Source organism: Crinia signifera, chromosome 7 (genome assembly GCF_055691185.1).
Source record: "Crinia signifera chromosome 7, ASM5569118v1, whole genome shotgun sequence".
NCBI lineage: Eukaryota > Metazoa > Chordata > Amphibia > Anura > Myobatrachidae > Crinia > Crinia signifera.
Window position 1 is genome coordinate 184,760,667 of NC_139223.1, and position 27,610 is coordinate 184,788,276.

Below are 27,610 nucleotides of genomic sequence, written 5' to 3' on the forward strand. Positions count from 1 at the left end.
AGCCTGCAGAGCGCTGAGCCTAAGACACAGAGGGGATTGGCACTCTGCAGGCTGCAGTGTGCGTGCTGGAGTCTGGACCTATCAAATGACCATGGAGGACACTGAATCAGCCGGACGATGGTGATGGTAAGTAATGGGGATGGGGTAGGGGAGGCGGGGTACTGTCATGCGGGGGCGGACGGGCGTGCGCGCGGGGGGCGACCGAAGGTATGGCGCTGTGCCGCTGTGGGCCCGGACTGTAGGTCAGTCCCGGGCCCCAACATTTCTAGTGGCGGCCCTGGCGTCGTAAGAGGGCACGCAAGCGTCTTGTGTGCTTGTGCCCCCTTCCGGGTCCTGGCGGTGGCTGGCGGGTGGTGATTCGATCGCCAGGAGCATCTCATATGGGAGCTACACCATATGTAATAATACTTAAATTAAACACAACAATTATAATGAAAACCATCCGGAACATGTATTTGTCCATTATGCTCTTTTACCCAGTCATGCATCTGCTTTAATAATGAACAACTCAGACTCAGTGGAGGTAAAACCCTTTATTCAGAGACCAAATGAGAAGGGGTTGAACAAATAGGGGGGTCTAATAGCACTCGGTGCTATAGGTATCACAGTCACCCCACCAACCCATCACAGAGAGACAATCCGTAACATATTTTTGTACACAGAGACAGAGGTGGTCTAGACCCCACGTGCTCTTATTTCTCCTGTATATAGCACCAATAAGAACATACAATATAACCCCGGCACTACCAGAGTGTACCAAAACCTGAACTCCGCCTGCACCCCCATGTTCAGCGGATGTGCAGATGAGTGCAGTTCAGGACCACACCGGAAACAAAGTGGTTCGTCATGTAATTCAATTTAATATGCAAAATAAAAATGATGGTCCCAGTATCGGCTCCTTTATTTTGTTCTGGTCATTTTTGATCAAAAATTTTTGCATGGATAAAAAAATATGTTACAAATTTCTTGGATTATACATATTCGAAAAATGACATTTACGTAGCGGATGAGAGCTTCTGGTTTGTACGGTTCATGTGATGAGTGAAACCTGTACATCTTTTATTTATGAATCACCAGGATCACCTGCATGGCATGTTTTCTGCAAATGGGGCCCGATTCAGCCCCTTACAGAAGGCTGCAAATTTGCGCCCCTGACGATTATAGAAAGACAGTGCATCCGCATGGTACGCTATGTGCATGGGCGGTGTCCCGTCGTGTAACCCTGGTGTGTTCTAGGATTGTCCAGAAAACGTGGTCGTTCCCCGGGCCATTGTGACGGAGGGCTGTTGACATCAGCAGCGGCCTCCTTCTCCCTGCGGCCTCTGCAGCCCCGAGTAAATCATCCGATGGTGGGTGTTTTTTTCCCCTGTGTACAGGGGTGGGGGGAGAGAACTGCTCGCTGGGTTGAATCGGGCCCATGGACTAACCACAGATAAGACTGCTACTGTCTGTAAGTAAGACTGAAATTCACAATGCTTCAAGTATCCTAGTCTCTTCATTAAAGGGTGATTTATTGGGCAGCCACTTTAAATGTTGTCTTCGGAGCAATAGATTTTGCCTATTGAGCATCTCCTGTGACGTTTTTGATTTATACATTAAGTCCAGAATATATCTTATAAGAGAAACATAATTTCTAGGACACATAGGAGGAAGATTTATTAAAGCTTTTAAAACAGATAACTGGTGGTGTTGCTTATAGCAACCAATCAGATTGTGTCTATATTTTCTAGATAATAAGAGACAGAATCTGATTGGTTGTTATGGGCAACAGCACAACTGGTCTGTTTTAGCTTAGCTATCCCATAATATACAGGCAAGCATGGACAACTCTATTCAGTAGGGTCATTGTCTTGTGTAACTTGTGTTCATGTGTGTATATGTGAATATGCATCGCGAGTACATGTACAGGCGTATATACCCACACAACGCCATTACACCCCTCTCGTACCTTTCAAGAAATCGGTGTGTAAATTGCAATACTAAACATGTCTTAGTAAATATAGTGCAGAGAGACCAATATCTCGGTGCATCGGGGGTAACCATGAGACAAATGGGAGGCCATAATGTTGGCGAATTTATCTGTAATACACAAATAAATGGCCTATTGGGGCAAGAAGGGTGAATACAATGTTGTCAAAATACTGAGATCTCTTTGAGCGTTTCACTAAACGTAAGGGTGATAGTCTGTCCAATTCATCTCAGGGTTCAGAGAAAGGTATGAGGGCCTTTGGTGGACAGGATAGAATCAGGACTTCAATCATTAGTATCTTGGATCACAGTGCATGTTGCTAGGCTTCGACGCAAGCCAAATGTGTCAGGAAGAGCCGAGCTGTTGAACTACTGGGTTTTAAGAGAGATTCGGCGGCTAACGGTTTTGTACATGACACCGCGAAGTAGAGTTGGGTAGTCAACTGCACGGAACAGGTTCCTGTCATTGAAGGCGGCTTTGGAATCTGCAGGAGCGCCTGTGAGCAGCACTCGTAAATTATCCTCGTGGGGTCTGTTTCCTACTGACAGAACGTAGATCTCAATCCCAGCATCTCGGGCAGCTTTCACCGACTCTAATAGTTTTTCCTGCGCCTGTGTGTTTCCGTCAGAGAACAGCAGTAGCCTCTTGCTTGCCCCGGGGTTAGAAACTTCACGGAACAGTTCAGTGACGGCACTCAGTGCTGCGGGAACATCGGTGCCGCCGTTCAGGAATTTCATGTTGTCTAACAGACTTACCAACTCGGTGTAATTGGACACGAATTGAGGTTCCAATTCTATCTCATTAGGCCCACTGTACTGCACTATAGAAATGCGCACAGAGTCAGCTTCGGGACTCTCGGCCTCCAAGAAACGCTGTACCAATCGCTGCACAAAGGTCTTGCTTGTTAGGAAGTTTCGTCTCCCAACGCTGGCAGAGCTGTCTATGAGAATGGTGATGTCAGCGGGAGCTGAAAATGTCACTGCGCGAGAGAGAAGGGAAGGTAAAGTCATTGTACAGATCACTCTACTAACACCGCACAGCGCATAACACAAGCTTGCTATGGTGTACATGTTTGCGTAGTTGTCAGACGGTGCTGGTAACTATGGGTGGGGTGTTCTGAGTCAATCGGTTCCCCGCGCGTTCGCACGGAGGACCGATTGTTTGCGACTGTGCGTGCGCATAGGCTTTTATGCGCATGTGCAACCACTGTGTGCGAGCGCCCACATCACTCACACACATAAGTCAGGGTGGGGAGTGTGGAGCGGTGGTATGGGCAATTTGCATATGGGAACACCCAGCTTTTCATTGATGTTCCCATGCAAATTGCCTGGTGATGCGGGTGCGGGTGGTGGGCAGCTGTCCTCGCATAGGGCGCCTCTGAAGAAATCCTTTGATGGTCGCCCGCACCCAAAGCTGTGAATGTATGATTGCAAATTTTGCATCCCCTCCCCCCCGAACCCCCGCAGGCATGCGAATGGATGATTATGCAAATCATCTATTCGCACGCCTGCGGGGGTTCAGGGGGGGGGGGGCGCGAAATTTGCAGCCTTGCGAGTCAACCAGAATAAGGGTCTATGGCTCCTAACTACTGAACTAATGGGGTGATTCAAACCTAATCACTCTGGTCTGAATTCATCAGTTGGCGGGGGTGAGCTGTGCGTTTGGCTGGGTGGTGGTGTGGTGTTTACCTGCTCGCTAGGCAGCAAATATATGCAGCCTAGCGAGCAGGGGAGGCGCCACCAACTGTCATTCCAAACTGACTCACTGACAGTGGGTGTGCCTCCCCTATTTGAATTTTGGACTGTGGTGCAGCCCCACCTTTAGAGCCGCCACTGCTTAGCAGTCCACCGTAGGGTCAGTTATTGGTCAGTTATGGGGCAGTGGACAGGGCTGTACTGTACTTCTGATTGCCCACATATTTATTGGCAGCCACCAGAACTGGAATAGGCTAACCGATATTGACCAGAAATCATTTGGTCTTGGAGCACTAACCCATAGCACAGCTGCAAGGGACCTACCGCACCCAGTGTGGGAACCACTGATCTAGCATATTGTATCTGATATTTTATATTCAGCCATAATTTTAATGCACTATACTGAAATGAATAATACAGTATAGTAAAATTATTCTGAACCTGTCAAAAGTGCAGTTTACATGTTTTAAACCAGGACCCTAGCTGAGTGGAAGGGCTACTTACTGGCACAGGTGTAATCCGGACACTTCTTATCTGTAAAAAAGCAAAATGAAAGTTTAACCACCTGGGAAGGTGACATGATCTATCCCAACTACACTACTGTAATACTACTATTGGAAGGTCACATGGTCTATCCCATGAATACTACTGTAATACTACTATTGGAAGGTCACATGGTCTATCCCATGAATACTACTGTAATACTACTATTGGAAGGTCACATGGTCTGTCCCAAGTACACTACTGTAATACTACTCTGGGAAGGTCACATGGTCTACCCAAACTAGACTACTGTAATATTACTATTGGAAGGTTGTTTGAATAAATTGTATTAATGAGAAGTCACTGAATATAGAAAGCATTACAAGTTACATATAAGCTTACATTCAATAGTGAAAATACTACTCTGGGAAGGTCACATGGTTTACCCCAACTACACTACTGTAATACTACTTTTGGAAGGTCACATGGTCTATCCCAAGTACACTACTGTAATACTACTATTGGAAGGTCACATGGTCTATCCCAAGTACAGTACTGTCATACTACTCTGGGAAGGTCACATGGTCTATCCCAAGTACACTACTGTAATACTACTATTGGAAGGTCACATGGTCTATCCCAAGTACACTACTGTAATACTACTATTGGAAGGTCACATGGTCTATCCCAAGTACAGTACTGTCATACTACTCTGGGAAGGTCACATGGTCTATCCCAACTACACTACTGTAATACTACTCTGAAAAGGTCACATGGTCTATCCCAACTACATTACTGTACTACTGATAAAGAAACTACCACAGAGTCTGCATGGTATTTAGTCAGAATGTTGGCAGTCACATTGCTGACATGACTAAATATCAACATAATTAATGTCAGCACTTGCAAAATGTGCACATAATTTGAAATGTTGACTTTTCCATTACGGTTATGGTTAGAAAGAGAATCATGTAATCAACATTTCAGCAATACTGAAATGTCGACCTAATTAACGCCAACATTGTAAGTTTCAACATAATGAGTTACACCCTTTAAAATATATAGAAAAATACCCGCGTCCATTTTACTTAATGAGTAAGATATTACTATCGGTTACGTCTCTCATATCAGAAAATGTGATATATAAAATGAGAAAGTGACACCTGTGCTTCCAGATCAGGCATAAACTTCGCCTCATGCACTAAATTATTAACAACTATTGGGCCTGATTCATGAACGATCGGTCTCTTGCGCATTCGCAATGGGGACTGATGTTCTAAGATACGCATGTGCAAGGCCGCTGTGCGGACACCTTCATCGACTTGGCGTTCAGGGGGGGTGACGCATGGGGACACCTAGCGTTTCCTGAGGGTGTCCACAAAAACAGTGGTCGCGCCCAGGAAAACGCTGGGTATCCCCATGCAGCCGCAGGTGGGCAGCTGACGTCATATAACTTCAGTGCTCGCCCCATTCTCGGAAGCCGCTCTATAGGTCAGTCAAGACTGACTTATATTTGTGAAAATCATTTGATGCTAAACATCCATTCGGAATGCGGCAGGAATATTCAATGGGGGGGCAGACATTCGACAGGTGGCATTAGAGGGCTCATTAAACAGCAAATCTTACTGAATCCGGACCATTGTGTGTGTGTTTCTTTAAATAGCCTTCATCAGCCATTTTGCAGTACCTTTACAGATATGTGCAGTCAGATTTTGTAGGAAGCCATCATCTAGTAGCTCAGCGTAGGAGTTCCTCTGCAGAGACAGGCTCTTAATAGTTGTATGTGCTGGTCTGGAACAAGCAATCTCTTGTAGCTGGTCAGGGTTGGCGGGAGATTGGAAAATGTCTCCTACTCCAACTGAAAGAACCTGTTCAAGAGAAAGAGTAGAATCAAGATGCCATCATACGTAGAGGAGATACAGAGATAATAGGGATCTTCTTACTGGAACAACGTCGCAGAGGGCGGACAATGACTTTTTGTCTCTCAGGATATCGGAGTGACCATCTGTCAGCACAAGTGCCACTCTCTTGTCAGATGCAAAGCGCTTAATCAGGTTGTCCTTGGTAAATTCGAGGGCCGAGCCTGTCCAAGTGCCACCGGCGATCCATTGTAAGTTCTTTATCGCCCTACAGAAAGAAGGTCCAAACTCATCAGCAAAAGAGAGATACAGTATATGGAATCATGGTCATGTGGGTAGCAGCTTGGATTTCTATTACTGTTGCAGGTACAGTTCTAGATGGTACTAACCAAGAGACTAAATTGTGAGACTTTAGTGGAGATATATAGCAAACCTTTGGGAGATACTGTAAAGTGGAGAAGTTGCCCATAGCAACCAATGAGGTAGACTCTGCTACCATGGGCAACTTCTCCCACAGAAACCGATGAGCTAGACTTTGCCAATATGGGCAACTTCTCCAGTTTTTAAGCTCTTGAAAATGTTATACATCAACCTAAACATTTGGTGGTGGTTTCCCCTTCCCTTCTGCTTATGAGGATGGAACTAGCCAAGGTTAGATTAAGAGCCACATGGGCCTATTGTGGAAAGCGGAGGAGGTGTGGCTAGTGCTGTGTGGGTGTGGCTAGTGCCATGTGGGCGTGAACACCCCATAAACTATCTGCCCCACTGTGTCTTTTAATAGGTAAAAAAGACAACAATTGAATCATTTTGTGCGAAAACCGATATATCATTTTTTATATTTTTTATGACTTATGGTCAACCATGGGGCCAGCTGGTCAGCTGGTCTTCATCATGTCATGATCATGGGCCTATGCTTATGTAGAGGCCTATAGCTTTAGCTCCTTCAGCTCCATTGTAAACCTTGCCTTGAAAATCGCAACATTTGCATGCTGAATAAATGGGTCGGAGCATCACTCACTCCTTTAGCTGGCCGATGGTCTGGATGTTGGCGTCTCCCATGGCTACAGACTCTTCAGTGTTTCCATGACTGTACTGCACAACTCCAATCCTGGAATCTCCAGAGTCAAACTGCAGGTAGAGAACATTCATATTGGGAGGTCATGGAGAAATTGGGCTTGGTGCAGGCAGCAGTGAACTTAAGCCAGTTTGTGCACTGTAAATTGTGCAAATTCCTACTGCACTAGAAACTGAAACTAGAACCCAGCATGGCACAACAAGAGATGGTTTGGTGAAATCAGTGAAGCCGAAGGTCTTCTCACCTTGACATGCTCATCCCTACTCAGCCGATCAATGACCTTTATGATAAACTCTTTGGAAACCTGGAAGTTAGGGAGTCCAATACTTTCAGAACTGTCAACCACGAAGAGGACGTCAATAGGACCACAGATGCAGTCTGCAGGACACACAGAAGACATCAGGACACTGTACATCCTCTACCAGATGCTGTGCACTCGGTGAGCCCCACCGGTGGAGCCAGCAGATGGAGCAGGAGAAGTAGCGGACATACGACAGTGGTAAAGTGTTTGGCGGTAAGAACATGTAAGGACACTGGGTAAGAGCTAGGACAGGTAGCATATTAACAGACACCATATTATATTGATGCGTGGACATGAGTCTGAATATTTGAATGGTGCAAGTGCGCTGGAAGTCAGGATTACATATAGACATGAAAAGGAAGCCTATAGGTTAGGCTATGGGGAAACAGCATGCAGGCATAACCAATGCATACTTACCACAGCAAGCTGCAAAGGAAAAACATACAGGTTACACACCAATCAGTAATGGCTTGTCATATGCCACCCAAACATGAAAGATACATGGGAAAATGAGCTGGCCGGGCATCACATAGGCACTTCCAAGCAGAATAAAATTACTTAGTGTTCATTCTAGCACTCTGCTCCTTAAAAAAAACCTTGCAGTTCTTCCATCCTGCCTGGGGTGTCACTCTCTGCTGTGGTACTTCAAGTACAGTCTGGTTTGTATCTCAATGTTAAGGTACAAACCAGACTGTTGTAGAAACACCAAAGCAGACAGCGACACCCCAGGCAGGAAGGAGGAACTGCAAGGATTTTTCAAGGAGCAGAGTGCTAGAATGAAGACAATTACTAAGCTCTTCACACTGTTATAGGACAAAGAACACCTAACATCAGGTAAGGGAAGACTGTCTGATTTACTGGTAGCACAATGGACAAGCAGAGAAGCATATAACTGCAGGGGATGCAGTCAAAATCCCGGCGGTCAAAATCCCGACAGGGTCTAAATCCCGAATGGGTCAAAATACCGACATGGACAAAATCCCGACATTTAAAATCCCGACAGGGTCAAAATCCCGACATATAGAATGTACAAGTGAAACAGTCTACATGCCTTTTGGTCGAAAGGTGCGAGGTCGACATGGGTTTTTTCACTGTTTTTTGAACCGACAGGCGGTATTTCATGCCCTACCATCCACTACGGCGTGGAGGGAGAATAAAATAGTGTGCCGAAGCATTGCGAGCGAAGCAAGTGATGCAAGGGGCTGCTGTTCACTTGCAACTGTGTCCATGTTGACTGTGTCGACATTCGGGTCAAAAAACAGTGAAAAAACCCATGTCGACCTCGCACCTGTCGACCGAAAGGCATGTAGACTGTTTCACCTGTACATTCTATATGTCGGGATTTTGACCCTGTCGGGATTTTAAATGTCGGTATTTTGTCCATGTCTGTATTTTGACCCATTCAGGATTTTGACCCTGTCGGGGTTTTGACCGTCGGGATTTCATACCGAATCTATTGGAAGCGCTTCCTGCTAATCGCAGACAAGCAGTCCCAGGGGGAAGTCCTAGGCTCTTCCCCTTACAGGAATGCTTCAAATCGTGGGAGAGAGAGCAAGGGTGGGGCCAATATGATGGGATTTTCATAGAAACGTGTCATAATGCCCCCCCCCCCCCCCCCCTCTCCATTTTACTTGTGATTACATGTGCTAGGTGTGGGCCCATTTTCATGGGGCCTGGATTTACAGCCCCAAATGACTCATTGTTAATCTGACTATAATCCTGTACTATGTCTATGGGTTTAGGCCTAAGTATACAGGAATCTGTTCAATAAAATAATAAGTACTTGTCATTGCTATAAAGATAACTATATAACAGCTGGGAATTTGAACCATTTTCAGAAGAAAAAGTCCACCAATATTTTGAACGCAACATTTTGTATCAAACCTAAAATGTAGGTTACTGCTTAAACCAATGATGGGAACACGTATCACCAGACAGTTGTAAACATCTCCATTTGTGGCTGGCTGTACTAGACACTTATAGGGGACATGGCTAGACTCTTATAGGGGACTCGTTTGGAAAAGCACTGGAAGCTTTCAGATGAAGTCAGGCGTCCAGGGCCGGATTAACAATGGACCTGATGGAGCTACAGCTCCAGGCCTACTCTCCAAATAGGCCCATCTTGTAGCTGAGGATCAGGGCTTTCCAACGAGCCCAGCCCCGCATCGATAGCCCCCCGGGAACCGAAGATACCGCCAGGCAAAGCTCGAACGTTTTCCCCATATGATAACATGGGACCTGACCCCAGACTGGTTCCAACGGCTGCCAGTTCCCTCTCTGGCATCACAGAAGCTTAAGGTTCAGTCGAACCCAAATTGCTAGGCCTTCAATCTGATACCAGGCTGGTCCATATGGGTTCATTGGTTCCAGAGATATTGCGGGTAAACCGATTTTTTTCATTTATGAAATGTAATTTCATGGCTGTTCATGTTGTTTGAGGACAGATTTCTCTGGAACCAAACTGCCCAGTTTCACGGGACCAAAATTATTCAAAGTCCACTCAAAAGTTCTTCAATATGATACTGGTCTATGTAAATGGGTCAGTTGGTTCCGAAGATATAGCTGGTTCTTTAAATGGGGAGGGGTGGTTTTCTCTCCCCCTCACACCAGAAAATGCAGGGACTAGGCTGGTGTAAAAAGGGCCAGCCCGGGAATGTCCCTGCATGATTCTGGGACCATATTCCCAGGTAAGTCCCTGCATTTTCTGGTGTGAAACCGATATTATTTCAAATAGCCGGGACCTGCATTGCTCTGAATACAGCCAGTGAGCCCCTTCTCTCTGCTCGGCTGTCAATGGCTGTCATTTCTGCCCGGCGGCAGCTGTTCCCCAGTTACCGCGAACATGTATTCCCCCTTGGCAATGAGCATGTAATCCCCCATGGCAACGAGCATGAAACCCCTGACAATAAGCATGTAGGTATATAACACTAATGTAGCAGAATTTTTAATAGGCATTATGGTGTTTCGCATAATACAAAATGGACATTACGGTGTGTGGCTTAGGATGTAACGGGCATTATGGTATAAATGTTTAATGCGGGCCTTTGTCGCACAATGCCCCTGTTTATGAAGCATGTTGTGCATTATTGCTCAATCGGTTTGGTATAGTGTCTATTTTGGCTCAATCCATGTGGCAAAATGTGAGTTTTGCCTTAATCTGTGTGGCATAACGTGAATTTTGACTCAATCCATTTGACATAGTGTGAATTTTGGCTCATTCCTTGTGGCATAATGTGTAAGAGGCAAGTACAGTATAAGGGGGTTACTATTGTGTTGCATGATTTGTATAAGGGGTATATGGTGTGGTAAACTTAGGTGACCACATTAAAGGTGCTGAAATGTTGTCTACCAAATTTGAGCTTTCAGTATTTTTTTTATGACTGGAGTGCCACCTCACCCTGCAAGTATCTTAAGACATCGGCATTCTGTGGGTGCACCTTTGGAGGGCACCCGCCAATATATCTCCCTACGTTTTTCCTATGCCAGCCCTCTGCCTTTTCCAGGCATATATAATTAATTGAAAGTATTTACACAAATAGAGACACACCCATGAGCAGACCACCCAACCAGAACACTGGTCACGCCCCCCACATTATTAGGTGCTGGCCACAACCCCTATTATTGCGCATAATAGGCCCTTGATAATTTTCAGCTCCAGGCCCATTTAGACCTTAATCTGGCACTGCAGGCGTCCCTACCTCACTTGACACCCAGCCGTAGGGTTTATGGTCCGCGCATAACTATAGGGGGCGTTAGGGTATATATACCCCCGCTTTGATTACTACAGGGTGCAGAGATGCAGGCTTCCCCAGAGACTGAAGATCTGCAGTGCGGCTGCACTGTGACAGGAGACAGGTGCTGTATACAATGTTACAGTGCAGCACATGTCTCCTGTCACTGAGAAGGAGGCTGTACTATGATGTCACCCCTAAGCCACACCCTCCTAGTGATGCCACTGGATGAAACCAATATCCATTAAAATTGCCCATAGCAACCAATTAGATTCTTCCTATGATTTTATAGAATGTACTTCCATGTCCTTGCGGTCCTGCGCTACCTCACTGTGTTGACATATTTGTTTGCTAAAGCTTTTAAAAATCGGTTCAAAGACTGTTTAGCTGCTTACCATGCAGTAAGGGCCTAATTCAGGCCTGATCGCACAGCTACGAATTAGCAGGCCAGTGATTATCGATAGACTGCAAATGCGTATGGCCCGTAGTACGCATGCGCGATGCCATCATGTGATAAAATCCTGCTAACTTTTTTTTTATCGCTGGCCTAACATAAATTGATTGACAGGAAGACACTGTAGCGGAGCGGCGTATATCTGATCACATGGCTCAAAAAACTAGCGATCAGATCCGAATTAGGCCCTTAGTCTATGATGCCACATCACTGGTACATTTTCTGGATCCTAGTTTTATTGCTTTTACGGGACCACAAAATGTTAGAACCATAATTAGTCATACAGTAGATGTTTATTTGCCTGGGATACCACTGGAACTCGTATAGTATAATAGAATGAAACCGGGTCAGTACTTACAGCACATTTTCATGATAATGTCCAGAACTTCGCATTCCTGTCGAATACACATAACAACGATTAGCTGGAATTGTAACTAAATGTATAAACCAGACCGCAAACAGTAAAAGTGAGTAAAACTGAACCGTTTCCAATGTCCTGATTTAGCTGTAAAATGAGTCACTTGGAATATTCGTTTCATATGCCTTAGTATTCCTGTATGGAGTCTCCAAATGCCAGCAACTGGCACAGAGGGTGGTTATAACCGGACAGGGTGGCTATAAAGAGTCACCGAAGGGTGGGTTACCACACTCAGTAGTTGCGGAATCTGGCAAACCGTACTAGGACTCTCTGGTTATTTGTCATCATTATCATACTGTATAGTAGCGACTAATTCATTGTGCCACCAAACTGCCATCAGGAAGAAATGGGGACTTACATCTGGGCCTGGTGGTCCCGGAGGTCCTGGAAGTCCCTATAAGGAAAGATGGAGAAATTTATAAACCAATTAATTCAGTTGAGGAGCACCGAAGGGCATTAAGGTATAAGATGTAGTAACAGCAGAATCTCTATTGTAATCAGAGGGACAGATAAAATAGTGTCCGAGTTTAGCGGCTGGGCGGGATTCCGGCAGTGTTTTTAAAGGGGCAGTTATTAACAAGGCATGATTTTGCCTTGTAAATGATTGCCTCTTTAAAAAACATCCGAGTTTGTCTGGCATCCTGTATGGCCGATGAACTCAGTCGGACAGCATGTGAACGGATGTTTTATGTCAGGGATGGGGAACCTTTGGCCCTCCAGCTGTTGTTGAACTCCACATCCCAGCATGCCCTGCTACAGTTTTAGTATGGCCAAATAGCAAAACTGTAGCAAAGCATGCTGGGATTTGCAGTTCAACAACAGCTGGAGGGGCGAAGGTTCCCCATTCATGTTTTATGTGAACATCCATTCGGATGCCTGTGGGAACTTCCCTCATGAGTCGATGGTCAGCGGCCATCAAATGATGTGGACAGCGCTTGCCCATGCATGAGTGGTCTAGACCACTCGTACATAAGAGCGAAGAAAAGCTGGGATATGGGCGGGCAGCTGACATCCAGGGCCGGCGCCACCACTAGGCAGCCTTAGGCATTTGCCTAGGGCGCCGTCCACTGGAGGGCGGCATTCTGGAGCAGCTCCCCCCACTTACCACTCCAGGTAAGCATCTCCTCAAAAGCCCCCCCTCCCCCGGGACTCGGCGGCCGCATCACCCCCTCCCCCAGGGACCCGGCGGTGGCGTCTCCCCCAGGATGCAGTGGCCGCATTCCTCCGTCTCCCCCCCTGGACTCGGCGGAGACCGCAGTACCCCATGGTCTCGGCGCATCACACCCCCCCCCGGATTTGGCGGCGCTGCTGTGCATTGCACCGGCCCTGCTGACATCCGTTTAAGTCAGCTGTCTGCCCCCCACTCGCACGTCACAACCGCATTTCCATACGCACGCCCATGAAACGCAGGGCGTGCACATATGTTAATGACCCTGATCATCCCGCAACGCCCCTCTCCACACCCTGCTCGGAAGGCCAAGAGTCAGCACTCGGTGACCGGACTTCTCGCTCCCAACATTCAGACATGCGCAGAAATGGTTCTGCGCATGGGTATACGCACAACATCGAAACGCTGGCCGGATTCGTGTGCGACCAAAGCGATCAGAATAAGGGCCATGGTTCATTGAAATCAGTAGGAGTATGTATGCCTGCTCACTTAATTAAAGATTTAAATAGAAAAAAGGCAACTTACTAACAATGCATTTAGGTGTGACATGTCATCAGGGCAGCCGAGAGGGGGGGGAGCAAGTACTAAATTACCGGGGCCCGGCATACCTCTCAGCTGCCCTGCATGTCATAGCAAAAAGACACTTGTTGTCGTTATCTATTTTGCATTAGGCAGATTTCAGCTAATTGCTGATGGTTGCTGCGGTTCAGTCACAATTTATACAACATTAGCTACAGTATAACCTATGCTCAGAGCATGGGTTTCGTCAACAATAAATTGTATTGCAATATTTACCTGTGGTCCTTCTGGGCCTCTGTAGCCCTTCGCTCCATTCAATCCTTTAGGGCCTGTTGCAGGATTCTGAGAAAAACAATAAAATATACATGTCAAGGCCAAGGTATACATAGTATTCATCTTCTCTCTATTTAGTATAAAGTCCCCACTAGGCATCTGCCTATTTGTTCGGGGTAATCTTGAGAACCGCTGGTCGGCTGTTGAGGCGGTTTTCATAATTCTAGAGATAATTTGTCAGGAAGGTTTAGGTGATGACACATTTATCTATGACAAAAGGGAGCTGAGCAGTGACTTTTATAGTTAAGTAAATCTTAGCTGCCCATTTTTGTTTTTTTTTCTCAATGTTTCAGATAAAGTCAATAGGAACGGAAGTCAAAAGCTGAAAGCCAAACTGGCAGAAGATGGGGGAGGGGGAAAACATAGGCGTATGCGCTGCTGACTGGTGTGAGAATATATAGTAAATGCACCTGTTTTACCATGGGAAGCTGGGGCAGGTCCCAAGTTTAACATACAACAATGCATTGAAGTAAAATCGAAAAGAACAACTAAAGTCCATCAGAAGCATGTACATTACTTGGTCAGAAGATTCCTATATACTGATAAATGGTCCATTCTTTTTACTGGCACCAACGTCCCAGTCACTAGAACATTATAGAACTTTTTACAGAAACCGACTAGTAAGAAATGGCACATTCTGGAAGTATAATCTTAGTTGTTAAAATGGATTTTACTGGCAAGAGGAGGGTGGGGTGGCAGGTCCAAAGGGGTAATTATTTTTATTTATTTCAATCAATTGCTCAAGAAGTTCTCCATTAAGAAGGAAGATGTACCAAGCCTTGGAGAAATATCAAGTGGAGAAGTTTCCCAAATCAACCAACCGTCTTCTAGCTGACATTTCATAGACTGTGCTAGATAAATGACAGAAGCTTATTGGTTGCTTTCGCCAACTTCTCCAAATCATCTCTCGTTATGGTTTAATGCATCATCATACACTGTTTTAACACCGATAACAGCAATATCAGTGTAGGAATGTTGTATCGCATGGTACCCACATCAGCGCCAGGGTCTCCAGCTTCTCCCTCATCTCCTTTTGGTCCAGGATAGCCCTTTGTCCCCTGCAGGAGATAAAATGGCAAACTGCGGTACTCTACACACTGGACATACCGTAGACAAATCCCTTAGGGATAAGTTGAGTTGGTGTTCTAATGAAAGAGGATTTACTTACATTTTGACCACGATCACCTCGGGCTCCAGGGTAACCCTAGAACAGATACAGGAGCTTTACCAACAGGTCAATGACATCTCCTGGAAGTGGTATTTTCTCATAACCTTTATCATACCAATGTCGCATCATCTACAGTACTTCTATAAGGGCTCTACAGAGTCTACCAACCGGACAAGAAGACCAGTAAGTATTGTACAAGAATTCAAATATAAAGCAGCGCAAATGTTACAGCCTGTGCTTTGTTGGAGCTGGTGCAATTCCGGCGAGGCAATCATTAGATTTAAAATGGTAATTAGTTAAAAGGCTAATGCAGGTTGGTTCTGTGCTTAAACTAGTTGCCGGTTTAAATCTGAGATGGTCTCTGTCATAGGACAGTTTAGTTTACATGATAAATCTGCTGTTTATATAGTTCATAATCATGGCCTCCAGATGTCACCTATAGGGTGCATCCCTTCTTAAACTGATAAGCAGTCTGCATAAACCGATAAACCAGAAGCGAAGAGGCCATATGTAATAAGCCACGGGGCTTACCAGGGGACATAGCCTAAGCTATTTAATTTGAAGCCTATTTCCACACGCAGTAAACCCACAGCTAACGAGCATTAGCTCAGAGATTCTAGATTAAGGGGCAGATTTATTAAGGTCGGTGAAGTGATAAAGTGGTTGGTAGTTTATCACTGGCCAATCAGCCCCCAACTGTCAAGTTACATGACAGTTAGGAGTGGATTGTGCCCTGATCTATGAGGCTGCCCCAGGGCAAAATCTGCAGTGAATTAATGGGTTACTGCAGGCACTACTTCAAGCATGCGGTAATTGCACAGGTTCCTAAGGTGGAACATCTCAGCATAGGATGGTGACACTATCTATAACCAGGAGTAGTGTGGCTGTTATATGAGACAGAGGTCAGTAGATAAGGTTTAGACCAGTGGTTCCCAAACTCCACCTTCTAGGTCCCCTAATAGTTTATGTTTTCCAGATCACATGTAGATTGTTAAAATGTGACAGTTGGTTATACACAGAGCTCCCCCTGGGTGACCTGGAAAACGTGACCTATGTGGTGTCCTGAGGACCATTTTTGGGAACCACTGATTTCGACCATCAGGGGTTTCAAGCCAACGTTTGACCCACAAACTCACCTGGAATCCAGGGAAGCCATCGGTACCATTTCCTGGAAGACCATCTTCTCCCTAGTGACAAAAAGATCCAGTGTTAAGGGGAATAACAATAATATAGTAATATACTCGGGATGTCTCACTACTTACAGTGCAAACAATGTGTACACAAATTCCTACTTACAAATCTATATAGAACATCATTACATTCCGCCATTACTGTGTATACATTCAATATATAGGAGTCTAGGGGGGGCAGCAAGGGAACCTGAGACCAGCCATGATTAGTCTCAGATAGATGAGAAATCCTCCTCCTTCAAAGGTACTAATCCCGCAGCTCACTGTCCCATGATTCACAGGGGCAGTGTGTTGTTACACAGGCTGTGCACATGTAGCACTGTATAGTGGGAAGGAGGAGGAAGCCATTGTCGGTCTGAGGCTCTAAGGACCAAAATAAGTGTCCTTCAGCAGCATTGTCATTCACTGTGTGGAGGGGGGTGGACTATCACAATATTAAGGATGACTTTGAGAGAGACATCCTTGTTGAACTTAATGCAAACGCAGGTGTTAAACTTCTAAGACTCCACCTCCACACGTTCACCTGAGGATCTGGAAAGTCGGTATTGGTGTGTGGTTGGAGGTGGTGGAAGCAATATGTTTTTCCTAGGGTGCCGGAGAAAACTTTTTCCGGCCCTGCCGGGCACTGGGTGTTCTAGTGGGTGTGGTGGTTGGGGCTAGTAGGGATGCAGATGGTCCGATCAATCATAAAACTCATGAAGGCCCAACATCTACATTAAAAATAAGTCACATTTTTATGATTATTTGACCACAAGTTGGCACACATTTAGGTAGGCAATGGCATTTCTGCATGGGGTGTGGGCACCAAGCTTAGTTACCCCTTTCAGACACACTACCCGTGATTTACAACCCAGGTTTGATCCCAGGATTTGAGTGGCCCGGGTCAGTTGCAGGTTCTTAGGATCCAGGAGTTAAATCCCAGGGAGACCCTTTCAGACATATGATAAACTAGTCCCGGGTTGATGCACATTCATGTTGAAAAAAAAGTGTGATTTTCGCGTATATGTCTGAAAGGGGTATTATTGAACCTAACAGATCTATAAATTGAAAGTAATGGCTCACATCCATTGTATTTCATGTTCATAAACCTGTCGGTTCCACAAGAAGAAACAGAACACAGACACATAACTATGGTCTGCCTCGCACCATGAATTCCTAGTGTCCATTCAAATACTGTATATATATAATAAGCACTCCTACACTTTTCATGTTCCCAGCATTCATCACTCCCCTCTGTCTGCAGCACTCACCCTATCGCCTGCCACTCCTTGTTCTCCGGGTAAACCTTTAGCTCCTCTCGGTCCTTTAGGCCCCTGAGCAATACATAAAAAGCCAAAAATCAGCAGAAATAAAAGGGAAAAAAAAAAATAGGATTTATAGCTAATGGGAAACAGAGAGACACACAGGAAACAGCTGCAGATGATTCCAGTTTAATACAAATGCCGGAGAGTCCAGCGGAAATCAAAAGCAGCTCATCATGTCCCACTCTGGACAGTTCTCGCCCTAATTCAGAGCACACTGCGGAGCACAATATGCGGAGGACACAGCACGGAACAAAAGATGACATGTCATACTGAGTAAATTATGTATTTCAGCAAAGGACCTGGTGTGCGATGTATATGACACAATACTTGGAGCACAGAGTGACCTAGTAGAGGTTCCCAACATACTGTCTTCAAAGATTATTCCTTGGCGACATAAAATAGAGGCAGCCAATTTACAGTGGAAACAGGATTCATGAGAATGCAGCTGATCAATTCACTGGGAACTAGTGACATCACTGGGAACTAGTGACATCACTGGGACACTGGGTGGATCAGAATGCTGAATAAAGGGCACACCCACAAAATGGCCGCCTCCAATAGTAAGAAAGAGTGTATGAAATATTCATTGCCAGTGGGGGTGGCTCAGTTGGAAGGTGCATGGGGGTGTGGGGAATTGCTTTATTGTGGGCCTCTCCCTCCTGCAGCTCTGTAAACTGCTGTGAGTCTTTGAATTCTATAGGGGGCGCGGCCATGATAATGGGATTCACTTTGAGCCCCATGAACAGCTCACTTCCTGGGCGGATGCAGGAGTGCAGAACAGCGTGTCATGGTGCCCATTCATCAACGAGTGATAAAACTCATTGCCTGTGATAAATGGTGTTGCAGCCAATCAGCTCCCAACTGTCATTTTTCAAACACATGACATTGGGAGCTTCTTGGCTTATTAGCCCCCAAGTATTAATCTCAGCTTGTTTATACTCAGACATGCATTATACATATAGTATAACACAAATAGGGTAAGGCACTAGTGCAGAGGGTTCGGGTGGGGGGTAAGGTTCTAGTGGAGAGGGTTAGGCTGTGGTGGGGGGTAAGGCACTAGCAGAGATGGTTAGACTGTGCAGGTAGAGGATTAGTGTAAGGCACTAGTGCAGAGGGTTAGGCTGTGGGGGGGGTTAGGGTAAGGCACTAGCGGAGAGGGTTAGGCTGTGGGGGGGAGGACTTGGTTAAGGCACTAGTGCAGAAGGTTAGGCTGTGGGGGGGAGGGTTAAGGTGAGGCACTAGCGCAGAGGGTTAGACTGTAAGGGGGGGTAGGGTAAGGCACTAGTGCAGATGCTTAGGCTTTGGGGGTTAGGGTAAGGCACTAGCGGAGAGGGTTAGACTGTAAGGGTTAGGGTAAGGCAATAGTGCAGAGGGTAAGGCTGTGGGGGGGGTTAGGGTAAGGCAATAGTGCAGAGGGTAAGGCTGTGGGGGGGGGGTTAGGGTAAGGCAATAGTGCAGTGGGTAAGGCTGTGGGAGGGGGGTTAGGGTAAGGCAATAGTGCAGTGGGTAAGGCTGTGGGAGGGGGGTTAGGGTAAGGCAATAGTGCAGAGGGTAAGGCTGGGGGGGGGGGGTTAGGGTAAGGCAATAGTGCAGTGGGTAAGGCTGTGGGAGGGGGGTTAGGGTAAGGCAATAGTGCAGTGGGTAAGGCTGTGGGGGGAGGGGGGTAAGGGTAAGGCTGTGGAGAGTGTTGGGGGGCATCTGACCATCAATATCTATCCCTTATTATTATCAGTCAGTTGCTTACCGGTCAGTCTGATGGTTCTCTAGTGACCACATTACCAGAACCATCCTGCACTGTTTGTATTAATGAATGTTACTGAAATGAGTTTTCTGTAAACATTTAGCCACACACAAACCTCAGGTCCACTGGGTCCTTCATCCCCTCTGTATCCTTTGGCTCCTTCTGGCCCTGATTCACCCTGTAAAACAATAAAGAATTACATCTGGCTTCCACAGTAAAATATCAACCAACATAAATCTGCACAAACTAACAAAACGAAGAGATTCTGAATGTGGAAAATGACTCTGGGAGAAAGGAAACCACAAGTCAGGCTGATAAGATTAAGAAAGGAAAAATAGTTATAATTCTCAGAGCTTATCTGCAGCCTGACATGACGCTCTGCAGAGCCGGAGGAGACGAGTGCAGAGCGAAGGGATGGCAAGAAAATGATCATTTTGGAGGCATAAACAAAACTTCTGGAGTGGAAAGGACATTGGAAGAGCAGAATGATATTATAAGAGTACTGTAGAAACCACAAGAGAGATCTACATAAATCTGCAGCCTCATTGTCTGTAAGGGCGTAGCTGCTGGGGTCGCAGCTGCTACTGAGTCTTTGGCTTACGGGCCCTGGTCCCCCCTGTGAAATCTCTCACTCCATCGTGTACTGGGCACGCTACTTGGCCCCATGGCAGTACCAAAGTATGCTGCTTAGCCCTTCTCTGCCAAGACCTATCACTTAGCCTCGCCCATTTTCTCTGATTGGCCCACTACCTTCACATATTTAGTCGTGCCGCCCACCAATGATTCCAACAGTCCATGGTTTTCCATTGGATGGAGACCATTGATAGTTAACACTTCAATGCCCATCTCTATTCAAATAGTAGAATTAGGGAGCAGGGAGTGACAGCAGCACACCAGGGGCGTGGCAGCCTTATGGTGGGTGTGGCCATGTCTGCAATAATTAAAAACAACCTGGAAAATAACTCCTAACACTCCCCTCCCGTATAATCTATTCAGTCCAGTTGCCACACTATAGCAGCAGCGGGGTTGAAACGTGAAAGCAAAGTGATCGGATTGGTGTTGCGGGCTCCTGTCCCGGCATGTGCCTCTTGGTAAATTCCATTGATACTTTATTTCTAATTACCACGGTTAGCTGGGCTTCGGACTCAGCCCTTACATCACAAATGAAAAACACAAGTTCCTGGCATTAGAGTTTTCTAAAGTGGCACCTCTGTACTACTGTGTGCTTAGAGCAGTGCCTGAGCGGAATACCGTATATCTGTAATTGAATCTGCTCAGAAACACAGATCTTGTTTATTATTGTTATTATTATTATAATGGAGAAACTCCAATTTCTTCCTGAAACGCAGAACATTCACATTCTGGCTTATTTTCTGGTTCATGTCTCCAGCATCCCGGCTACTGCGTCTCCTTGCAGCGGGTGCAGGAAGAGGACTCTGCCAATGTTTATATAAAGAGCTTTCAGATTGAAATGTGTTTCACAAGGAGAAAATAAGGTCAAATAGGAAGGGTTTCTAGAAAAAAAGACAGAGCTTCTGCAGGAAAATGAGATAAGACAACGCGCTGTTTTGTCTTAGAAGATGGAAAGATGTATCTACAATTCATGGGCACGGACCGCTACCGTAGTTTGAGAAAAAGCAGTTGCCTGTGATTAAAAAGTTGCCACCCAGAAAGAAAGAATAACCGCCCCTTGCCAAATTGTGAATGCTTTGTAAATAGGGAGATATTCACAGATCTAATGATGGAGCCGCGTTCATCTCTACGTCTCTCGGCGCACCACAGCGCAATTGAGATGTGAGACACTTTCACAGCCCATTCCCGGCAATGGACATAGGGGGAGGGGCCCTAAACTGCACACCCTGGACATATGAGGTGCTACCTGCTGAGACCTGTAGTGCAGCAAGCAGGAGGAGGAGTTTGCAGGTGCACACTAAATATAAATGCTAGACCTTTTAATATCTTTGCTATATTGCCTGGGGGGCCCTGTGCCCTGGACCTGGCAGTTAGGGACTTGTCCTATTGAGGTAACCTGGACGCGGTGGACAAGCCCATAATAATGGCCATAATTATGCTAATAACCTCCAATGCAATATAGCAAAGATATTAAAAGTTCTAGCATTTATATTTAGTGTGCACCTGCAAACTCCTCCTCCTGCTTCCGGCAATGGACATGCGAGCGTGTGAGACACTAGCACGTCCCAGGCTCGGCGACCGGTGCGCCAAGATGGGTCGCTCAGGCGTGCCGGCGCTACAGATGAGCACGGCTCCACCTGTATGTGCAAAAACCAAACCATCGCACAGAGTTTTTCCATCTGAGTAAGTCCAGGACTTCTAACTGATCTGCTAAAGAACCAGGGTGAGAGTGGTCATCGCTGACGTGAGAGACCCACCCGAAAAAACGCCTGGGCACGCCTGTGTTTTCACAAAAACACCCAGATAATGCCATGTTTCTGCTAGACGCCGGCTTCCTGTCAATCAGACTGTAACTCCTATGAAACTTACTGGCTTATTTATAATGGGAGCAATGTGTACAAAGCACATGGGCCCCTGAGTCCCATACTGCATCCATTTTTTAATACTTCCCTGTCTGAATCAACAGAAAAATGGCCGACGCTCAATTTTTCGAGCGGTTTGCGTCGGTTTGTAATAGAGTCTGAGCGCTCTAGTGCCCAGACTCTATTCTGCTGGACGGTGAGGCACTGCGGCCGGCAGAGAAGGGAAGAAGCCTCTTTTAAAGCTCCCCTGATGCAACTGCTATATGTACGGATATTTATTCCCTGATTGCTATTGCGCATGCAATGTTGCTTGTTATTGTGTATACTGTAGTCTGTGTATGTGTCTGCAGTTGCAAACGAGTCAGCGCTGGGCATCTACAGTATCTTCTTTTTCGGGTAGCAGATTCACTTGTGAAGATTATTAATTATGTAGCCTAAAAAAATCCCTGCTGTGTAGTAAAGTGCACCCAAATATTATTCAGGCCCACAGTTCACAGGTCAGAGGTCAGCTAAAAGCATATAATATCACAGGAAGATATATTGTTATTCACAGAAGTACATAATTGTCCTATATTGTATATCAGGAAGAAGTACATGATGTAAACTACCCCAATACCTCCCAAATGTCCTGATAGGTAGAAGTCATAAGGGGTGTGTCAAACAGTCAAATGGGTGTGAACTTACAAGATATGGACATGCTATTGGCTGCCGGATCAGGTTATAGCTTTCTCCAAATGCCCAAACTAATCCAGGGTTGCCTACTTTTAGTCTCCTCTCCGGGAGACGTAGATGTCATCAAGCCCCGCCCCCCCAGTAAGGCAAATCCCGCAATTTGTGAGTCTTCGAGGAGGGGGCGGGGCTACATGACGCAATTAGCATTTTAGACCCTCCCCCTCCCCGAACAGTCTCAAAACGTACGAAATTACTGGTGCCACGGGGCGGGGGGGCGCCAGTGTCCAGGATGGTTTCCCATCCTTTTCGGGGGGGCCGGGAGGGGGACACGATATTCGGGTGCCTCTTGGCCATTCCAGGGGGGGGGCGCCGGTGTTCAGGATGGTTGCCCATCCCTTTTGGGGGCCGGGAGGGGGACCCAATTTTCGGGAGCCTCTAGGCTATTCCGAAAGGGTAGGCAACCCTGAACTAATCTTATGGATAAGACATAGGAATAGGAGTTACTGTAAGAAAGTCCTAAAAGTAGGCAACAGGCTGATAATTTACTTGTGGCTACAAAGGAACATAATTGAAAGGCCTTAAAGAAATTGTTGGTCCTAGTTGTGGGTTATTTTCACTTTCTTCTCCATTTCTAAAGAGGAATTATAAACAATTTAATTCTATGTGTCCCAGTTGCATCTCGTCACTCTCATCACTTACTGGGTCTCCGCTGGGACCAACAGGCCCATCCCGTCCTTGGTCTCCTGCCTGTCCTGCTTCTCCCTAGGAAGAAAACAAACAAGGTGAGATGGCAGATGATCCAATATGTACTGACCACACACACAGTAACAAAGGGCCTAGTTCAGACCTGGTCGCGATTTATTTATATACATATATATATATGGTTTCATTTACTAAAGGTGCCCACACACGCACCGATCCCGGCGTGCGTTGTGGGCTTAACTAGCACACATAGCATCGCATCGTATGCCTTGTGCATACGATGTGCATGCGATGCGATGCTATGCTAGAAAAAGCTAGTACAAAAAGTATGTGCAGCACATACTTTTTGTACTGTGCGATGGGGTGCCGCGGTGGAGTGGAGACGGGCAGTTAAAGTGGAGACGAGCAGTTAAAGTGCTCCACACTGCCGGCAATCGCCAGCTAAGGGAATCTGGCGATTCCCAGTGCTGGCTGAGAAGCGCTCCATCTGTATATGCTAATAGAGTATATTTAGAGACACTCCATTTATTATTTTATGTTATTATGGGCCAGATGTACTATGCTTGAAAAGTGATCAAATGGATAGGGATAAACAACCAGCCAATCAGCTACTAACTGCCATGTTACAGACTGAGTTTGAAATATGACAGTTAGTAGCTGATTGGTTGGTGATTTATCACTCTTCACTTTATCACTTTTCAAGGCTTAGTACATCTCGCCCTATATGTTTATTTAGATATAGGAAAACATGTTTTATGGGATCAATAGGTCTAGTCTGGATGGGTAGATGTTTTCAGTTATCGACTACTTTGCTCTGACCGCCATTGTCTATGAGTACAGCCAATTTTGAATGCATACAGAGTTCTCAAGGGGTTGGGATTCACACAGAGATTGTCAGGAATTAGAGGAGCATAAATAATGCAGATATTTAAACAACTTGTGGATGCCCGGTTGGTTGCCCTAATGAAGCAGATCCTTCGAAGCATGTGCCGGCTTCTATGCTGGGAGGGCCCTACCTATTATTACATCTATATTTTACTCAGTACATGTTATTGCACTTTTTACATATTTATTAAATATCTACCGAGCCGGTGATGTTTGGAAGTGTTTGGAGTGACATATTGTGTGTCTCCCCTATTTGAATTTTGGGTACTTGTGTAGTTTCACGGCGCCTTGTGGGGCTCGCTTTGCTTGCCTACGCTGCGGGCTCGGTGGCTCGCTACGCTCGCCACGCTATTTAAAATCAACTTCATGCCAACATGGATAGTGGAGGTATGAACTATCCATGTTGGCATGGAGTTAAGTTACTTTTTTGGACATATTTTGTGGCGAGCGTACACCCGGAAGTAGCACGCTGGCGCCGTGAAACTACACAAGTACCGAATTTTGGACCATACTTCAGCCCAACCTCTGATTTTGGCAGAATAGTGCTCTTCTGTAAATTTACTAAAGTTTCTAAAAATTAAAAGAGATGAAGTTGCCAATAGCAACCAATTAGATGTTATCATGTCTCTATTGCATCTTAGAGAATGACATAATCTGATTGAATCTTTTCATTTTTAAGATTTTAGTAAATTTACCCCTGACTATGCACAAACAGGAACCTTGATATTAAAATACTTTACAGATTCACTGTGAAAGGCTAACTGTAAACTTCGTAACCATTACCTTGTCTCCTCTAGATCCTCGCACACCAGACACCCCAGGTGGACCCCGCTCTCCTGGACCTCCCTGTTGTAAAAAACAAAAAAACAAAATTAGAATAACATCCTATACAAACAATATACAACTGTAAACTTAATGGCACTGAGACAGCATTGACTAAAGTGGTGAATGATCTGGTAACGGCTAAGTCTAAAGGCCATTACTCACTACTTATTCTTCTTGATCTTTCTGCTGCATTTGACACTGTCGATCACTCTCTTCTCTTACAAATACTACACTCGCTAGGTCTTAATGATACAGCCCTTTCCTGGTTCACATCTTACCTATCTGATCACTCTTTCAGTGTTCGCTTCTCTAACTCTACTTCCTCTTCATTACCTCTATCAGTCGGAGTTCCGCAAGGCTCAGTCTTAGGTCCTCTGCTTTTCTCAATCTATACCTCCTCTCTTGGCAAACTAATCAGCTCTTTCGGATTTCAGTATCACTTGTATGCGGATGATACTCAAATCTATCTTTCAACCCCAGAGTTGTCACCAGTGGTTTTGGGTCGAGTCTCTGATTGTCTCTCTGCCATCTCATCTTGGATGTCTTGTCGCCAACTCAAACTCAATATTTCCAAAACGGAATTACTTATATTCCCGCCAACTAAGAACAGTTACCATCCTGACATCTCCATCGCTGTTGACAACTCGATAATCCACCCTACCCCACAAGCTCGTTGCTTAGGGGTCATCCTCGACTCTGAACTGTCCTTTCTTCCCCACATTCAATCTGTCTCTAAATCATGTTACATGCATCTAAAAAACATATCCAAAATACGACCCTATCTCACGCAAGACACTACCAAATCTCTTATCCATGCACTTATTATATCCCGCATTGATTATTGCAATAGTCTCCTAACTGGTCTTCCCAAGAACAGACTCTCACCACTGCAATCAATTGTAAATGCTGCTGCTAGGCTGATCTTCCTTGCAAGACACTCATCGTCTGCTGATCCGCTCCGCCAGTCCCTCCATTGGTTGCCTGTATCTTATCGTATTCAATATAAAACACTTCTACTCGCATATAAAGCTATTAACCATACTGCACCAGCTTATATCTCCTTACTTATCACAATATATCCCCCATCTCGACCACTTTGCTCTGCACAAGATCTGCGTCTCTCTTCTGCACGGATCACTAGCTCCCATTCACTATTACAGGACTTTCATCGGGCTGCTCCCATCCTATGGAATGCCCTTCCACACACATTAAGACTCTCCACCAGTCTCCAAACTTTCAAGCGTTCCCTGAAAACTCACCTCTTCAGACAAGCCTATCATATTTAAGTTCTACACGCATAACCCTCTGAGGCACCTATGTATTATATAGCATCCCTTCTGGACTTGTAACTGCTATGCTATTACTGGTGCCGGTCCTTATGTTTCCCCCCTATATCCCTATAGATTGTAAGCTTGCAGCAGGGCCCTCCTACCTCCAAGTCTGTCTGTTGTTGCCCAGTTTGTCTTATCACTGTCTACTATTGTAAAGCGCAACGGAATCTGCTGCGCTATATAAGAAACTGTAAATAAATAAATAAATAAATAATATAATCGTATTACTGGACTATAGCTCTTGTGGTCTCTAATAATCAGGGTTTAAAAGGATTCGGACATACTGCATTGGGTGGTTCATTATTGTTATAGTTATTTAGAGTAATACATGTAGTCTGTGGTGTCAGTGCATTATTCTAGACATTGCAGAGGTGTATTCTTTAGAGCATCATGACCTGACACATGGTCATGGAAGAGGGGCAGGGATGGGATATGAGAGCACTGGGGTAAGGACAATGCTGCCCCCTTTAACATTGTGCCTTGGGTGGTGACGCTGGTTACATATCGTTAGTTAAATCTCTGTTCTCATCCAACTAGCTGTTACCTTTGAGTGTCCTGACTTAGTGTACATGTCTCTTTTTAAATTAGCAGGTTAATATAACACATACACACTGCACACCTGCATACTGTATACAATAATTATTGTAATATGCAAAAATCCCACTAGACAACTGTACTAATCGTGTTAGTCTAATATTGGTTCAGAGTTCTCCAAGGTCTGTCTGGACTTGGAAGTAGTATTCTTTGTAAGTTTATGCTGCTGCTGTTTCCTAACAGAATGTATTCCTTTACATGATCTTCCCATTTGGTACTCTTTTCTTTAGGAACATGTACATAAGCATTGCGCCAAAATATTATAATATAATATAACTCAAGTTTATTTTTCTCTGTTCATATAAATTTTCTCTAAATAATTATAAGATAACCAACTGTGTCCATTTAATTTAACCCCAATATGTCAGTGGCACGCCTACATATGAAAGACCATTCGTCTTACAGTCCGCTATACTATTCTGTTTGGGTGTTATATTGCAGCACAACTCCATTGTTTTTCAACAGGTATTGTGTTTAGCCCCTTGTGCATTAAGGCCTGATCCAAAGTTATTTTAGCATCATTTGCCCCTGCAAGTTTTTGCTAATAGTTGTATCAGTCCTTTTCTTAGCGCACAAGTGTCCATTTGGCCCTTGATCTATTGCAACTACTGAGATGCCCACTTTGAACATCATTTTGTATAGTAATACTGATTTATATTACTTTACATGCAACCATCAGCCACACCGCGGACTCTTACA

At 45.3% G+C, this 27,610-nt stretch overlaps 1 protein-coding gene across 1 annotated transcript in view; it reads right to left on the reverse strand.

The window, feature by feature from the left end:
• Window positions 1-518: 518 nt before the first annotated feature.
• Window positions 519-27,610, reverse strand: part of COL6A1 (collagen type VI alpha 1 chain) — a 46,454-nt gene continuing 19,362 nt past the window's right edge. Inside the window, exons 19-35 of the mRNA XM_083154622.1 lie at window positions 24,945-25,007; window positions 23,274-23,336; window positions 19,523-19,585; window positions 17,613-17,675; window positions 16,309-16,359; window positions 15,173-15,208; window positions 15,000-15,062; window positions 13,948-14,013; window positions 12,343-12,378; window positions 11,925-11,961; window positions 7,799-7,807; window positions 7,325-7,458; window positions 7,024-7,133; window positions 6,090-6,273; window positions 5,834-6,014; window positions 4,168-4,197; window positions 519-2,948 (exon numbers count right to left, since the gene is read on the reverse strand). Coding sequence (XP_083010748.1) covers window positions 2,338-2,948; window positions 4,168-4,197; window positions 5,834-6,014; window positions 6,090-6,273; window positions 7,024-7,133; window positions 7,325-7,458; window positions 7,799-7,807; window positions 11,925-11,961; window positions 12,343-12,378; window positions 13,948-14,013; window positions 15,000-15,062; window positions 15,173-15,208; window positions 16,309-16,359; window positions 17,613-17,675; window positions 19,523-19,585; window positions 23,274-23,336; window positions 24,945-25,007 — 1,800 coding nt within the window. The 3' untranslated portion in view covers window positions 519-2,337. The remainder of the gene's footprint in view (window positions 2,949-4,167; window positions 4,198-5,833; window positions 6,015-6,089; window positions 6,274-7,023; window positions 7,134-7,324; window positions 7,459-7,798; window positions 7,808-11,924; window positions 11,962-12,342; window positions 12,379-13,947; window positions 14,014-14,999; window positions 15,063-15,172; window positions 15,209-16,308; window positions 16,360-17,612; window positions 17,676-19,522; window positions 19,586-23,273; window positions 23,337-24,944; window positions 25,008-27,610) is intronic.